The following is a 15,657-nucleotide window of genomic DNA, read 5'->3' on the forward strand; positions in this document are numbered from 1 at the left end:
ATTCCTTGTGCCTCGAAAGGACGCATCTCCGAAGTGCAAAGCGGTTTGGGGAATTTCCCAGGATGGTGCCAGATGCTTTTCCTAGGACCGCCGCTTTTCTCAAGTGATGCGGGACCAAATTTGGCCGGGCTGCTCAGCCCCTTATCGTCATCCTGCAAAACCCAGAGCCCGTGGGAGCTGCGGCTTTGGGGTGCACGTACGGGTGCTGGGTCGAACGGGCCGCGGTGCCTGCGTTTTCGCTCTAATCCTCGTTATTTCAAATTTTGCGATCTGGTTTTTATTTAGGGAGGAGCTGCGATGCCATCTGATCACGCCGTCCTTTAAGGAAGTGTGTTATAACCAAATTTGAGCCCTGGTTTCATGGATGCTAAAAGGAGGTTCTGTTCCTGCCCAAAAACTGGTTGTTTTGGGTTTTTTTTTTTTCCCCCCCCTTTCTAAACACCAGCTCTTCAAAAGTGGGAAAACAACTCATTAGCACTTGTCCCCAAAGTGGGGCTCCTCAGGGGTTGCCGGTCCCACGCCGGTTGTGATTTTTGGCTGGAAGCACCAAAACAGCCCTTTGGCAGCCCACCTGCCCCCACCTCCCTGGGAGACAGCCTGGAAAGTTCCACCCTGGCAAAATCTATGGGCGCCCTTCCCTTTCCAGCCCATTAAAAGGAATTTTATTTTGTTTTTCATAGCTTATTTGCTAGGAGGTGACGTTCAGAGGAGCATCCTGCTCCCTACGAGCCCCTGTTTTCCTCCATCCTTGATGCTCCTGGGTCTTCCCAGGAGATAAATCCCCCCCTAAAATCCTGTCCGTGGAACAAGAGGTTATCGCTGCTGGGAAAAGCGGTGGGAGTGGACACGGAGTGGAAATCCACGGCAGGGCTGTTGCAGAGCCAAGGCCCAGCCTGAGTGCCATGAATGCTCCCGGTTTGGGACATTTTGGGCTGAAAATCCCCATCTCACCCCACAACCACCCCCTCCAAGCTTCCGATTATCCCCAGCGGCACAGACTGAGACCGAGCGCTTTGGCCAGGATGACAAATCCACCGGATTTTAATTTCCCAACGATGTAGCGTGGATTTACCGGCCCATCCACTCGCGTGAATGAACGATAACACAAAAATAGGGTAAAATGGTGCAGCTGCCCTGTTCCTGGGGTGCTGAGGGCGGGCTGGCCACCGGCACCGAGGTCCCCGGTGATTTCAGTCCCCGGCAGGTGAGGGTCGGGCTTGGCGCGAGCCGGATGCCCGGCGCGGTTCCTCGGCACGCTGCCGACGGGCCATGCACTCGCCGAAAGCCCGGACCTGGGGCTGGCAGTGCCGCCAGTCCTGCCGCGCCGCCATGCACTCCTGCAGCTCCTGGTGCTGCGCCACGCAGCCCGTCCGTGAGATCATGGCGTCCACCGGGTCCTCCTCATCCTCATCTGCCTCCAACGACGGGGGGCTCCTGGCGTGTCCGGGCCTCGCCATCGCTGAGCTGGGGTGGGGTGGCAGGCATTGGGGTGCTGCCTTCCCCTCGAGGCCTGCGTGGGTCACCGCCCCCTTTTTGGGAGGCACCTTAGGGTGCTCAGCACCCTCCATGCCCCCATGGGTGTCCCCGTACGCTCCATGCACCCCCAGGAGGAGCTCAGCACCCCCCACACCTCTGTGGGTGCCCAGCATACCCTGTGCACCTTACCCCCACCCATGGGTGCCCAGCACCCTCCCCAACCCATAGCTATTCATCTTCCCTGCCCCCTCCAAGGGTGCCCAGCACCTCCCCCATGCACCTTACCCCCCACCCATGGGTGCCCAGCACCCTCCCCAGCCCATAGCTGTCCACCCCCCATGGGTGCCCATCCACCCTACCCCCACCCATGGGTGCCCAGCACCCTCCCCAGCCCATAGCTATCCATCCTCCCCACCCCCCATGGGTGCCCTATCCCCTCTATGGGTGCTCAGCACCTCCCCCATGCACCTTACCCCCCACCCATGGGTGCCCAGCACCCTCCCCACCCCCCATGGGTGCCCTATCCCCTCTGTGGGTGCTCAGCACCTCCCCCATGCACCTTACCCCCACCCATGGGTGCCCAGCACCCTCCATGCCCTCCCAATGCCGTACCCAGCACCCCCCCCAATACCTGCCCAGCAGCGCAGCGCGGCCCCTTTAAGGCTGACGATGGGGAAGGCACTGCCGGGGCGGGGCGTGACCGCGGAAGCGTTCGCTCATTGGAGGACACCTCTCGCTTCCGTCTCGTGGGGGCTGACGGGAGGGAAGGAGGCGGAAGAGGGTGCGGGTGCCTCGGTAAGATGGCGGCGACGCTGCGGATTCAGAGCGACTGGAGCCAGGCGCTGAGGTGAGCACGGCCCTCCTGTCCCCTTCCCCCAGCTCCCTTCTCCGATCTTGTTCCTTCTATCTCACGTTTACTGCCGCTCTTTCTCTCCGCAGGAGGGATGAGGGTGAGGCCTGGCTGAGTTGTCGCAGCCCTGGTGAGTGCTGAGGGGCCTGAGGAGGCCTCGGAGGGAGGCGGGCTGGGGGGGGGCTGGGGGGGACGCCTGTGCGCTCAGAGGGCATGAGGGTGATTGGGGGGGGATCCCCTGTGGTTTGGGGGTGGTTGAGGGAAGCCTTGTGTTTTGGGGATGGTGAGGGTGGTTGGGGAGTGCCCTGTGGTTTAGGAGGGGGTGAGAGTGGTTGGGGAGTGCCCTGTGTTTTGGGGAAGGTGAGCTGAGGGGGGTCTGAGGGCTGGCCGAGCTGATGGCTGCTCTCCCCACAGGGAAGCCAACCTTGTACGGTAGCCTGACCCGCCGCGGGCTCAGCACTGAGGGCGTCCCTGACATCGCTGCCTCTGAGGGCTTCGTGGTTGGGGAAGTCACCAAGGTGCCGGGGGCTGGGGTGGAGTGGGGGTTGGTAACCGCCTTCCATGTGTGAAGGGACGATACTGTTATCCAGTCAAAATAGCAGCCTAAGACTGTTCCCTGCATGGTCCTGTCCAGCTGTCCTGGGCCTCTTGTCTGTGCAGTGCCCCAGAGCTGGTCCATAACATCCCATAGTTGGGCTGGGGTTGTGTGTCATGGCTGGTCAGGCCACTGCAGCCATCGCTTGCCACCGTGAGACCTCTGTCTTGAGGAGGTGGAAGGAGATGAGCCCAACGCTGCAGCTTCCATCAGTACTCAGGCTGTGAGAGACCACAGCCCAGTCTAGACCGTAGTTCTACCTTTGCAGCCTAACAGCATTTCTAATTCTTTTCCCCCCTCTCTTTCCTCCTTTAGAAAAGCATTCTCATTTCTTGTCCTCACGAAAACGTGTCCACGAAGTTCCTGGCCCCATACACAACTTTTTGTAGAATTCATCAGAAAAGCGTAAGTAACCTTGCGAAGCGAGGGGGAAGTAACTGGAAGTGACTGTGAGCTTTCACAGCGTGTGTCTGTTGTGTGCGCGTTCTGAGGGGTGGCCTGCAGCATGACTTTGTGTGTGAACTAGGTAATAGAGCGTATCAGATCATAGAAACTCGGGAAACTTGATCATGGTTAAGTTTACCACGAAAAATAGTCTCTAAAATTCTTTAGGCTGTTTTCTTGCAAGTAATGTAATTTCTGCTCACTTCAGGCCTGTGACAGATCCCCCTGTAAAGGAAATACGTGTCAATTAGTCAAAAAGCAAGACAAAAATAAGGGGTTGCGGGCACTGTGCTCTTCATCTCTGACTGGTTCCTATTTATCCCCAGTTTGTAGTGGCTGTTTGCTCCCATGTAATGAAATTATCTGGATTTTATATTTTCTGTATTAACTTCTGTTTGCGGGGCTGGGAATCAAATGTTGTATAAGTTCATCCTCACCCGGTGGGAATTCAGACACCAGAAAGGCCCAGCTTGTATTTAAAAAATAGATAGATAAATAAATAGCGTGAACTTCTCACTTATTTAAACTCAGTCCTGCTTGTTTTGCTAAATAATCTTTCTTATTGCACCCCCATCAATTTGGAGGTGCAACAAGTACAGCTTCTCACTGAACAGCGATACAGAAAGGCTGACCCTGACCTGAAATTTCATTTCTTCACTGAAGAGAAGCGCATAACTTGGCTTTGCTGGAAGGGTTTCTCTGCTTTTGCTGAACGCTTAACCCTACGTGGAAATGATCCAATAAACTAGAGAATGTGTAGCCTGCAGGTACAGCCGACTGCCCTAAAAAGTCCCCTAAAGGCTCCTGGAGATGTTTTAGTACAATTGTCTCATGATTTATTGTGTAAATTGTTGTGATAAACCCAGCCGAAAAAGCTGAAAAGTCAGTCTGTATTAATGAAGCTCGAAAGCGGCATAAATCAAGATGTGTTTTGACATAAAGGCAATTCTGCATCTCTACAGCTGTTTTAAGAGGAAGCTGAGAAACGGAGCTTGGCAGTAAGGCAGCTCCGGAGACAGAGGTGAATCACTTCTCTGAGTTCTGTGCTACTTAAGAATCCCCAACTGCCCTTTTGTGAGATAAATGGAATCAACATTCAGAGCACAGCAAAATGGAAATGCAGGCGTAAGTGTTTAGTCTGCTGTCAAATGGGTGTGATGGGTTACAGCTGCACTGCAGATAACTCCTCTGGAAAGCAGCTGAAGCAATATCTATTAATATGTAGATGAGTTTAAAGCCGGCGTGGACTAAGCTCCGGTTATCCTTTTTACCTGCTGCCTCTTGTTCTGAACACTTATGTTTGGCTTTGCCTGTTTACGTATCTCCCCTGAAAATTTGGGGATATGTCAAATGTCTGTGAGACTTTTCCTGCTTGAATGACCTTCACAGGCTTTTTTAAATTTATTTTTAACTAGGCAGCAAATTTCCACAGATTGGTTTGTTATATAAAATGCCACTCATGTTACCGATGTATTTATCACATTACTGATACACAAGTAAATGTACTTAATGGCTGTTGTAACGACTAAACCATTACCTTGTGCTCTTATTTAAATCTTCTAATTCCTGTTTTAATTCCCAATTTTTTTTTTTTCTCAAGTGGAGGTTGAGTATTGATCTTGCACCCTCTTAATTAGCTGGGATTTGAGCTGTCAGAGCTTTTCAGGAGAGCAGTTTGGTCCGACTCTTGCTTGGATAGGAGAACTTATGACTGAAGTGCGGCATATCATGTCCCTGCAAGCCCAGGTGATGCAGGTGCAGCAATGGGATGCCATAGGACATCCTCCTTAACATCTGGAAACAGCTGGAGATTGGTGCAGGTCTGTTATGTACTTGGTTTGCCTGCGGGCATCATCCTCAGGCCTCTAGCTGTCATCTTTCTTGGCAAAGTCTCTCAATCTACTCGTATTTTGGGGTTTCCCTGTGAACATGGTAATAAATCCAGCTGTCTGTTCAGACCGGCTGCTAGCTAAGGCTGAGGATGTGTGAGAGGATCGTCAAAGCCCAGACTTATGTGAGAATAGTTAATTGTTCAGGAAAAACATTTAATCTGAAGCCTGGGATGAAGATGAGCAGCTTCATCCCCTACATACCTGACCAGGTGGTTGGGACCTGCAAGCATGCTGATGGATTGTGCAAGTTAAGACCAGAAACCTGTGTTTTGTCGTGGTGGTGAGGGGTTGGAATGGTGATGGAACTGTAATCTGTGTTTCTCATTTCTTTCAGTGGATTTTACCACTGTAGTAGTTTCTTCTAATCCACGGAGTGCAAATGCAATTATTAGGAAGCTTTTGGAGGTAATACAGCATGACTCCAGTAGCCAAATCTTGCAGGACAGCGCAGCTATTCCACTACATATTTGTGATAGTTTTATTATTTTTTGCAGGATCCAACACTAGTGTTAACCTTTGCTCTAACAAAATCCACGTAACTGGGGTTTTTTCAGCCTGTTTAGTGTTGCTGCAATCTGTATCGGAAATATCTCTGTCGCTTGAAAGAGGTAACCGTTTCTTTCAAGGCTAGAAATACCCATTATCTTATTTCACGCACAACTAAAATACATTTGCCTTTCCCCCATGGCAGCAATAACGTCTGGCATCACGGGAAAGGCTGTCCTTTGGCAAGAATATAAGCTCAACATCTGTTCTCTTCAAAAGTATTCAGCTCTCCCAGCGGTTATGCAAAGCAGGCTGTTGTTAATGCCCAGTGTGACAGACTGTATGAGGAGTTAGCCTGCCTGCATAAGGAGCTAGTTTTGACTCAGTGTTTCGGAAAATTTAGGCTGCGCTGTTGGCTTCATAAATGGCTTAAACAATGTCTTGTGGGCTTGTGAGATGGGGCGCTCTCAAGCTGGCCTGTTATCTTGGGCTAGTGTGGAACAGCTTGGCTCAATTTCTTATCTGTGTACAGGAGCTGCTAGAAAAATCCAGCTTTCTGCTTCACCTGGGGTAAACCTGAAATACAACTGCTGTCTGTGCAGGCTTCTGACTCAGCATTTCTTTTTATCCCTGCTTTGCAGATCTCTGCAGAGTTACAGACAGAGAATAAGAATGTCTCTGTCAAATTTAGTGGCGGTTACAAGAAATCTGGGGTGCTTTGTGCCTGGTTCCAGTCACCCAACTCGTCTGTGGGTCAGCCCAAATCAGCAGCTCACTCTTAAAGGAGGAATGCAACAATCTGTGTAAACAGATAAACTGAGGAGAACTTCTTTTTATGCTGCCTTTGTCCTCTAAAAAAAGCCTGATGCTCAGGATCCGCTTGGGTTTTGATTTCTTAAAGACTTAATATCTCAGAAAACTGATGGAGAGGCTGAGGAGAGAAAGCCTGTGAAGTCCTTGCGTAAGGCTATTAAATGTTAGAAGACCATTATCAGGCTGAAACTGTTAAGCTAGGCATATGGAAACTCTTCCGGGTGTGGTAAATGAGTCCAGCAGTATGTCTCGGGGAGATAATAGCACTGAATGATGTACTTAGCAGGTCTCTTCCAGTACAGAGTTACGCTCTTGAGCAGAAATAACCTGTGTACAGGGTAATATAAAGCTAACGTTCGGTGGTTTTACCCTCCTGCAGATCACCTGTCTTGATATTTCCAGTGGTGGAGGGCTTGGCGTGTCTACCAGCACAGATGGGACCATGAAAATCTGGCAGGCTGCAAATGGAGAAATAAGAGTAAGAACGTCTAGCTTTGGTGTTGTGTGTTTGTCTGTGCCGTGACTGAAGTCATTCGGCTGTGACTTCGGTCAGGCTACCCGCACGCTGTGGTCTGGGGTAGGCAAGGATCTGCCTTTTGATTGAAAAGCTAATTGAAATTTGCCATCTCAGAGGTTTTAAGTCAAATCTATTGGAAAGCATGATTTCTCCCAAGAGAAATGATGCTTAGCGATCCGGAGAGGAGTCCCAGGGTGAAAATGAGAAAGGGTCGTTAGGAATGACAGCTTCTAACCTGTGTGGTACAAGCACTGAATTTCTTCTGTGGTAGAGAAGAGATGAGGAAAAAAGACTCCTGCCTGTGATGGATTAACCGCATCATGGCTAGCTGCCTTACCCATTAAGGTGTTTCTTGTGGAGCTTGACCTGTCAGCTGCTTGTTTGGCAGAGGATGAAGACATTTAACCTGTAATTAGAAACAAATGTAGTATCCTTTGCTATGTAATTAGCTACTCAAATGGCAGAGGGAGGCCTAAAGTGTACCTGCGAGCTCTTTGACTGCCTCAAATTCACACAAGTCCATTGCAGGAACTTAAACCCAGAGGATTTGAGCTTAATCCTCTGCCCACATGGGAACGCTAAGTTTTCCAGTGTCATAGCTCAAAAATTGCTTGGCATGAGGGTGATAATAACGGAACTAGCACATAGTTCTTTGTTTTTCCAGAGACTATTGGAAGGCCATGTGTATGATGTGAATTGTTGCAGGTTTTTCCCATCGGGCCTCGTGGTTCTGAGTGGGGGAATGGATGCCCAGCTAAAGATCTGGTCAGCAGAAGATGCCAGCTGCGTAGTAACATTTAAAGGTCACAAAGGAGGTACAGAGTACTTAGCCTTTAAAATGCTTGATCTGCCATGTGGATAATTGTGTTGCGCCTGAGGGCTAATGTTCAGTCACCAGCCTGCTGCACTTTGTGCTCTGCGTTTGTATTAGATGTCCAGGGTATCTTTTTCAAGCTCCCAGAACTTGAATAAAAAGACCAGTCGTTGTTGGATTGCACAGATAAAACTGTTTCTCTTGCCGACCTGTTTTTTCCTTGTTAATTAAGGTTAAAAGAGGGAGGATGTGGTCCATTTGCCTGTTGCGAGTGGCAGAGGGTGTTCTGCTCCTCCAGGGCAGTCTTGGCTCTCCAGAGCTCTGACCTGCATTCAGTAGCCTTGCTGCCTGCACTGCGCTGGGAATGCTTGCACCCAGATCATCCTGCTCACCATCAGTTGCTCCAGAGCCTCTGCCTTTTGGGTTGTATTGTTTTGTTTGTTTTGTTGGGGTTTTTTTCTTGCCCAGAAAAGCATATAGCAGTTTATTATGGACTTGAACTCAGGCAGGCAGTTAACAGCACACATCCTTGAGGCAGTTGAAAGTGAGTAAGGCACAGCAAGAGCAGCTGCAAGGATACTTAAGGGATTATTTCTTAATAATCTTAATTTCTTAATAATCTTAAGGGCTGGAAGAAGATTGTTCACCCTTGTACCGAGGGCAGATGTTCAGCTCTGCCCCTGCTGATGGTCTTGCTGCTGAAAATGAGAGTAAATTCTTCGCTGTCCTTGTGTCCTCCCATAGAGGATGCACTGGCCACCTTGGGTGGTGAGTCGAATGCTGTTCCTTGTGTTCAGAGTCCACACTACAAACTCTTCCACTTGCCGTGTAGTCCCAGGAAAGAACCGCAAGGGATGGAAAATGAGCTACACAGAAACATTCCTGAGAGCTGTGATCAAACCAATTTCTGGACAGAGCCTCTGTTAATCTCTGGAAAGAAGATTTGGTTTCCAGGACCCCTCGTTCAGCAGCAGCGTGGATTTATACGTAATGCTTAAGCAGGGTCCTTTTTCACTCCTGTTTACACCCGGCCCAGAGCCAGTGGTGCTCTCTTGTCATGGCAGGGATGCCAGTTGAACACTTGGGTGATCGTAAGCAAGTCCGAGTGAGTTGTGGATGTAGCATCAGATGCCTAAAACCTTGCCCTAAATTGTCTCCTCCCTGAGCAGCTAACTGCTCTGGACGGGCTCTTGTTTTCCCTGTCTCACAAGGTACAAGGCTTTATTAAAAAAGGTTAATAAGCCCTGTGGCTGGCTGCCCAAAACTTGATTAACTCAAACTTGTCTTGCAGTGAACCTGCCATTGTTATCATGATCTATTTCTGTGGGTTCAAAATACTTTGCTGCAAATGTCCTGTAAACAAAACGTGGCAGGCATTGTAATGAAGCTTAGGTCAGAACAATGCTGGCTGGCTCCTGATGGCCCTGAAGTTGACTTTATTCACTGCTTATAACCCCAGCCCAAACTGCTGCAGTCAGTTTGCTTGGCTTGTGCAGTCATTTGAGCTCGTCATGTTTAATGACTGCTTCTGTAGGGAAAGTGTCAATTAAATCTTCTAACCATCTAACTGTTCCCTTCCAAAAAAACCCCACTACATCATTTTTCAGATGTAGACTCAATGTCCCACAGTGAAATGAAGTATTTTGGGGATGTTAGCACCTGCAAAGACTGCTCTTTTGATGTTGCTGTAGCTGGATAATGTGAATGTTGCTTGCCTCGCGCAACTTTTGGGATTATCCAGACTTCTCTGCCCAAGTTAGATGTTTGTTTTGGAGGTAGAAACTCGACAGCAGCTACGGTATCAGCTCAGTCTGAGGTGAGGTGTTGCTGATCATTTTATTGGTAATGTCTTGCCTTTGTGCCAGGCGGTGGCTTCCACTCTGAATGGTTTGCTGGGAGCTGTTGCCTTCTACGTACACCTCTTCCTAGATGCCGTGGCTCCCTGCCCCACACTGTACCCCACGCAATTTGGCTGTGTGTGACTGGTGGCACTCTGGGGACAGTGATTTGGGGCTCATAGTTGAGTTCACCTTGGGAAATGAGATGCTTTGTCTGCCTTCCGCGCTGTCTGAACGCATCCTTTGCTTTGATGCAGGTATTTTGGACACTGCCATTGTGGATCGGGGAAGAAATGTCCTTTCCTGCTCTAGAGACAGCACTGCCCATCTCTGGGACTGTGGCAAATCCGCCTGTCTGGGTGTCATCGCTGACTGCGGCTCTCCTGTCAACGGCATTGCCGTGGGCACTGCTGACAACTCACTGAACCTAGGCACGCCTGAAAAAGCTCCTAGTAAGCTCCTAGTAATTTTCTCTTAAAATTCATCTTCATTCTCCTGTCCCAAACTGCTTAGGTTTGTCACCAGTAATCCTGACTGCGTGGCTTGCTGCTGTGTGTCCTCGTACCACCTAGAGAAGGGAACTAGGGTCACCAGAATTAGACCATCCTGGTCCTGCAGAGGAATTGAGCCTTATCAATTAGTTTAAGACTGGGATCTCTTACTGGCATGCCTTGCTGCATCTAGTGTCTTAGGGTATGGAGGAATGCTGCTCAGCAGGGGTGATCCAAACTGCCAGGTTTTGGTACCATCAAGACTTGTTGCGTACCCGCTGCTGGAATTAACTGTTGTCCTTTTGTCAGGTGAACGTGAGGTTGGGACAGAAGGGAAAATCCTGCTGCTGGCTCGAGAGGACAAGAAGCTTCAAGGAGTGGGACTGCAGAGCCGGCAGCCGGTAAGGAGTCTGAGACTATCAGAAGAATTTACCTGGGAGGGTGCCCTGAGGTGCTGCTATAAAATCAGCTCTGAGGCGTCACTCCTTTCACTTCCATTTCCTCGGTTTGTAAGCTGCCATTCACGTGGCTATGCAGAGCACTGGGCTGAGGAATTCAGCTAGGTTAAAACTAACCTAGATGGGTGAACTGGTTAGTCGTAATCCTGTTCTGCTCCCCTGGTGAGGTTCACCACGTGGCGCAGAAAGGGCCAGAACCAGGCTGGAGGCAAGGAAGGGCCGATCTGCCTGCCTTTGGTCTTTACATTGCAGTGTTTTCCCCATATGTATCCCGCGGAGGGGAGACTAAAACCTGGTACAACAAAGTGATGCTTTCTCTCCTTCCTACTGGTCAGATTTATATATGGGGGAGTTGAGGAATAAGAATTGGTCCTGAATATAATCCAGATATGGGGCAAACTTTTTAAACAGTGGCCAGTAGGTGTCATCGTGAATGCAGGAACTGCCGGCTGCCTGATGCAGCCGAGATGTAAAGTTGCTCTTTATTCTGCCAGGTGTTTTAAGTAGCATGTGAAGGGAACCTCAGGGGGTCTCCAGTCTATCTCCTCTTGGCAAAGGAAGATGGAGTTGGTAGATCTTGGGTACTGAAGACCTTATCAGGAGCTCCTGATGATGTAGTAGGTTAAACTGCTTGTGGTGTTTGTGGCGAGTAAAATTTGGGTGGAACAGATATGCTAGCCTGGAAAAAACTCACAGCCTCTGTAAAGCTGGCTGTGCCTCTGGGAGGAAGGAGTGGTCTTTGCCAACCTGCTGTGCAGATCTGATCTTGCTACTCCGTGGGCGTCTGAAGATTCATCTGAGCTCAGTATTGGTTTGTCATTGTGTGGCTCATCCGTCCTCCAGAGGAGATCAAGGAGCATTCACTGATTGCGCTGTCTCTGCTGACTTGGCGAGACTGATCCTGGAGCGCTGTTCTGCACGTCTTGGAGCAGAGCCGAGGGATTATTAACCTAGCTCTGGGTTTGTCAGTTTGTGCCATGACTCAGGGAAGTGATTGTACTGACTTCTAAATAAATTATTGCTTCCATCTCCTAGGTGTCCTGTGTCCTCATCTGTGAGTGTCTGACACTTGTGTTTGTTCCTGTGTTCCCAGGTGTTCCTCTTTGTTGGATCTGATGCGTTCAACTGCTGCACATTCCTCTCAAGTACCTATATCCTAGCAGGGACTCAGGATGGGAACATATATCAGCTGGATGTGAGAAACACAAAGTGAGTGTGTGCCTGGGGCTGCAAGGATTTAAACAACTAACCTGATCTCCTTCTATGACAAGGTATCCTCCTCAGTGGATGAGGGAAAGGCTGTGGATGTTGTCTACCCTGGACTTCAGTAAAGCCTTTGACACAGTTTCCCACAGCATTCTGCAGGAGAAACTGGCTGCTCATGGCTTGGACAGGCGTATGCTTTGCTGGGTAGAAAATGGGCTGGATGGCCAGGGCCAAAGAGTTGTGGGGAATGGAGTTAAATCCAGTTAGCGACTGGTCGCAAGTGGTGTTCCCCAGGGCTCAGTACTGGGCCAGTTCTCTTTAGCCTCTTTATCAGTGATGTGGATGAGGGGATCGAGGGCACCCTCAGCAAGTTCACAGACACCACCAAGTTGGGCAGGAGTGTTGATCTGCGGGAGGGCAGGAAGGTGCTGCAGAGGGATCTGGACAGGCTGGATCCATGGGCCGAGGCAACTGTGTGAGGTTCAACGTGGCTCAGTGCTGGGCCCTGCCCTGGGGTCACAACAACCCCAGGCACCGCTACAGGCTTGGGGCAGAGTGGCTGGAGCCAGCAGTGTGCCCAGGTGGCCAAGGCGGCCAACAGCATCCTGGCTTGGATCAGCACTGGTGTGGCCAGCAGGACCAGGGCAGCGATCGTCCCCCTGTACTGGGCCCTGGTGAGGCCGCACCTCGAGTGCTGGGTTCAGTTTTGGGCCCCTCACTCCAGGAAGGACATTGAGGGGCTGGAGCGTGTCCAGAGAAGGGCAACGGAGTGGGGAAGCGTCTGGAGCACAAGTGTGATGAGGAGCGGCTGAGGGAACTGGGGGTGTTGAGCCTGGAGAAGAGGAGGCTGAGGGGAGACCTGATGGCTCTCTACAACTCCCTGAGAGGAGGCTGTAGCCAGGTGGGGGTCGGTCTCTTCTCCCAAGTTACAAGCGATAGGACAAGAGAAAATGGCCTCAAGTTGTGCCAGGGGAGGTTGAGGTTGGAGATCAGGAAATATTTCTTTACGGCAAGGGTTGTCAGTCCCTGGAAGAGGCTGCCCAGGGAAGTGGTGGAGTCCCCATCCCTGGAGGGATTTAAAAGCCATGTAGATGTGGTGCTTGGGGACATGGTTTAGTGGTGGCCTTGGCAGTGCTGGGTTAACGGTTGGACTCTTAACGGTCTTTTCCAATGTAAATGATTCTGTGATTTTATGACAACTAGGTTTTTTGTCTGTTGGAGCGAGTCCAGAGGAGGCCACGGAGATGATGGGAGGGCTGGAGCACCTCTGCTATGGAGACCTCAGGCTGAGAGAGTTGGGCTGGTTCAGCCTGGAGAAGAGAAGGCTGCGGCGAGACCTTAGAGCCCCTTCCAGTCCCTGCAGGGGCTCCAGGAAAGCTGGAGAGGGGCTGGTGCCAAGGGCAGGGAGTGACAGGCCAAGGGGAATGGCCTGAAGCTGCAGGAGGGGAGATGGAGATGGGATGGGAGGCAGAAATCCTTCCCTGTGAGGGTGCTGAGGCCCTGGCAGAGGTTGCCCCGAGAAGCTGTGGCTGCCCCTGGCTCCCTGGCAGTGTTGAAGGCCAGGTTGGATGGGGCTTTGGGCAACCTGGGCTAGTGGAGGGTGTCCCTGCCCATGGCAGGGGGTTGGAACTAGATGATCCTTGAAAAGTCCCTTCCAACCCAAACCATTCCCTGATTCTATGACCCATGGAGACGTGCTGATGTTCACCTGCTAGCTACTCTCATTTCCATCCTTTGGCAACATCTGCAGGAAAACCAGTGGTGACTTCCATCTGCTTCTAGAGGACAGAGACTCTTTGCTTATCACTGATCAAGCCCCCCATGTCCTCTCTGTTCTTGTGTATCTTTCAACCATGAACTCACTCTCTTCTTCCAGCATTCGCACTTCGCAATGGGCTTTTGACTATAAACCATAACCTTGTCCCTTATTTCCACTCCCTTTTCTAGCGCTCCGATCCAGGTCATCCATAGATCAGGAGCACCGGTGCTTTCCCTGCTCCCGTACCGAGATGGATTTATTGCCAGCCAAGGTAACTTGAGCGCTGTGTCATGCCAGTAGAAATTGTATAATCAAATTGAGGAGTTTGTGCTCTTTATGTGTTGCCCTCTTACATATAAGCACTGGCAGAGTGTCCATGGCAAAAAGGGGGTGTAGTAGGAGCTGTTATTACATCATCGCTTTTTTGCCTTGTGATTTCCACCCCTTACCTCCCTCGTGTTCCTCCAAAGTAGGGCCTCCAAGGTGCCTCTCGACCGCTAGAGCCTTTCCTCATCTCTCTCTGCCATCCTCGCAGCGCTTTTCCCTCTTCCTGGGGGCTCTGTACCTGTGATCAGGTGTTTCCGGTGGGCCCGTTAGCGCTGTTTGTAATGAAGAGCATGGCTTGTTTCACTAATTGGCCGATGTTCCTTCTTTGCTCATTATCTCTTCTGCTTGTGTAGGTGATGGAACCTGCTTTATCGTTCAGCAAGACCTCGATTATGTCCTCGATCTCACAGAAGCTGACTGCGACCCTGTGTACAAGGTAAGGAATATGGTGTATCGCCCCAGATAAAGGCTGTAGGGAAAGGTGATGCCAGGTAGCCGGGAGCTGCCTTTTTCTTGGGATTTGGCAGCCTGCACAACGGGTTCCTTCACGCAGTTGACTTTTTTTAAGCTTTTTCTTTTTTTCTACCTGAATAATCTTAATATTGTGCGTAAACAAATCCTCTGTGGTTTATGCTGGCGTTATCTCCGTCGTGCAGGAGCGAAACTGAAGCAGCAGTGTGGCTTGGTTGTTGGCGTAGCTCTGCCAGAACTGTGTTTCTGTAAAGAACTGTGAATTAATTGCGCTCAGAGGATCGTCGTGGGTAAAAGCAACAGCCAGCTTGTCCCCTGGTGATTCGAGACCAGAAAGTGGGTCTTGCTGTTGTGTTTCCAGACACCCTGCTGCGATTGAACAGATCTGGGAGTGTGACCTGGGTTCCCTGAGCTCTCAACCTGGTGGAAATTAGCTTTTGTTTTTAACCCGTTCCAGCTCCGCGCTCCGGTCCTCCCTCTCCTAGGGAACACTCGGCCTCGCGCGGAGGCTGAGATTTGACCTGTGCAACTCATCGCAACTGAGCAAAACAGTCACATCCCCTTTAGGATCTAACAGAAGAACCTTTGTGTGAGCAAATAAGTACCTGACATTTACTTTTAACTGTCGCTTGAGAAATACTCTCCTTAAATACTGCTTTTTCTCCCCCCTCTTTTTCAGGTAGCTGCTTGGGAGAAGCAGATTTACACGTGCTGCAGAGACGGGATAGTGAGGAAATACCAACTTTCTGACCTTTAAGTGCTTGGATCAGCCAAATAGTGGAGATATGTGTGGAAATAGCTCTTCCAAGCTTATTTTCCTGTACGGCGTGTTTGAGATGCGTATATAGAAGTCTGAGGTCTATAGAAATTTCTGAGGCTATTGTGATGACCGTGTTCTATATAGCTGGCTTTGGTGACAGGTAATATTTCTTACTACGGCCCACCTTTTGATTGTTTTTAATTTGGAGAGCGGCTCTGAGGTGTTCGAGTGGATCTTGTGTTGCAACAAATTTTTTTCACTGCTGAAAAACTGCCGTTTTGGGAACGGGGGGGAGGAGAAAAAAAAATTGGGAGGGGGGCTATAAAGGCAACTGCATCGCAGTATGGACTGAAATAAAGCAACTGCTTTGATACCACGTGTGTGGAAAAGAAATTTTTCAAGAAAACTTATTTTAAAAGGAAAAAAAAAAAAAAGAGACAAGAGAGATACAAGGGCATGA

The 15,657-nt window shown here is 50.1% G+C and overlaps 2 protein-coding genes across 2 annotated transcripts; one reads left to right on the plus strand and one right to left on the minus strand.

Annotated features, from left to right (window-relative positions):
* Nucleotides 1–1,018: 1,018 nt before the first annotated feature.
* On the minus strand, nucleotides 1,019–2,187 carry COA4 (cytochrome c oxidase assembly factor 4 homolog). The gene is made up of 2 exons (XM_075742619.1): nucleotides 2,108–2,187; nucleotides 1,019–1,464 (listed from the first exon to the last, which is right to left on the minus strand). The coding sequence occupies exon 2, from the start codon at nucleotides 1,455–1,457 to the stop codon at nucleotides 1,191–1,193; it is 267 nt and encodes an 88-aa protein (XP_075598734.1). The 5' UTR covers nucleotides 1,458–1,464; nucleotides 2,108–2,187; the 3' UTR covers nucleotides 1,019–1,190.
* Nucleotides 2,188–2,231: 44 nt separating this feature from the next.
* On the plus strand, nucleotides 2,232–15,572 carry PAAF1 (proteasomal ATPase associated factor 1). The gene is made up of 12 exons (XM_075742620.1): nucleotides 2,232–2,323; nucleotides 2,416–2,456; nucleotides 2,741–2,844; nucleotides 3,237–3,326; nucleotides 6,936–7,034; nucleotides 7,738–7,888; nucleotides 9,983–10,177; nucleotides 10,526–10,617; nucleotides 11,768–11,883; nucleotides 13,828–13,910; nucleotides 14,320–14,402; nucleotides 15,117–15,572. Exons 1-12 carry the CDS (start codon nucleotides 2,277–2,279, stop codon nucleotides 15,192–15,194), a joined length of 1,179 nt encoding a protein of 392 aa, XP_075598735.1. The 5' UTR covers nucleotides 2,232–2,276; the 3' UTR covers nucleotides 15,195–15,572.
* Nucleotides 15,573–15,657: the final 85 nt, after the last annotated feature.

This window comes from Balearica regulorum, chromosome 1, assembly GCF_011004875.1.
Source record: "Balearica regulorum gibbericeps isolate bBalReg1 chromosome 1, bBalReg1.pri, whole genome shotgun sequence".
NCBI classification, from domain to species: Eukaryota; Metazoa; Chordata; class Aves; order Gruiformes; family Gruidae; genus Balearica; species Balearica regulorum.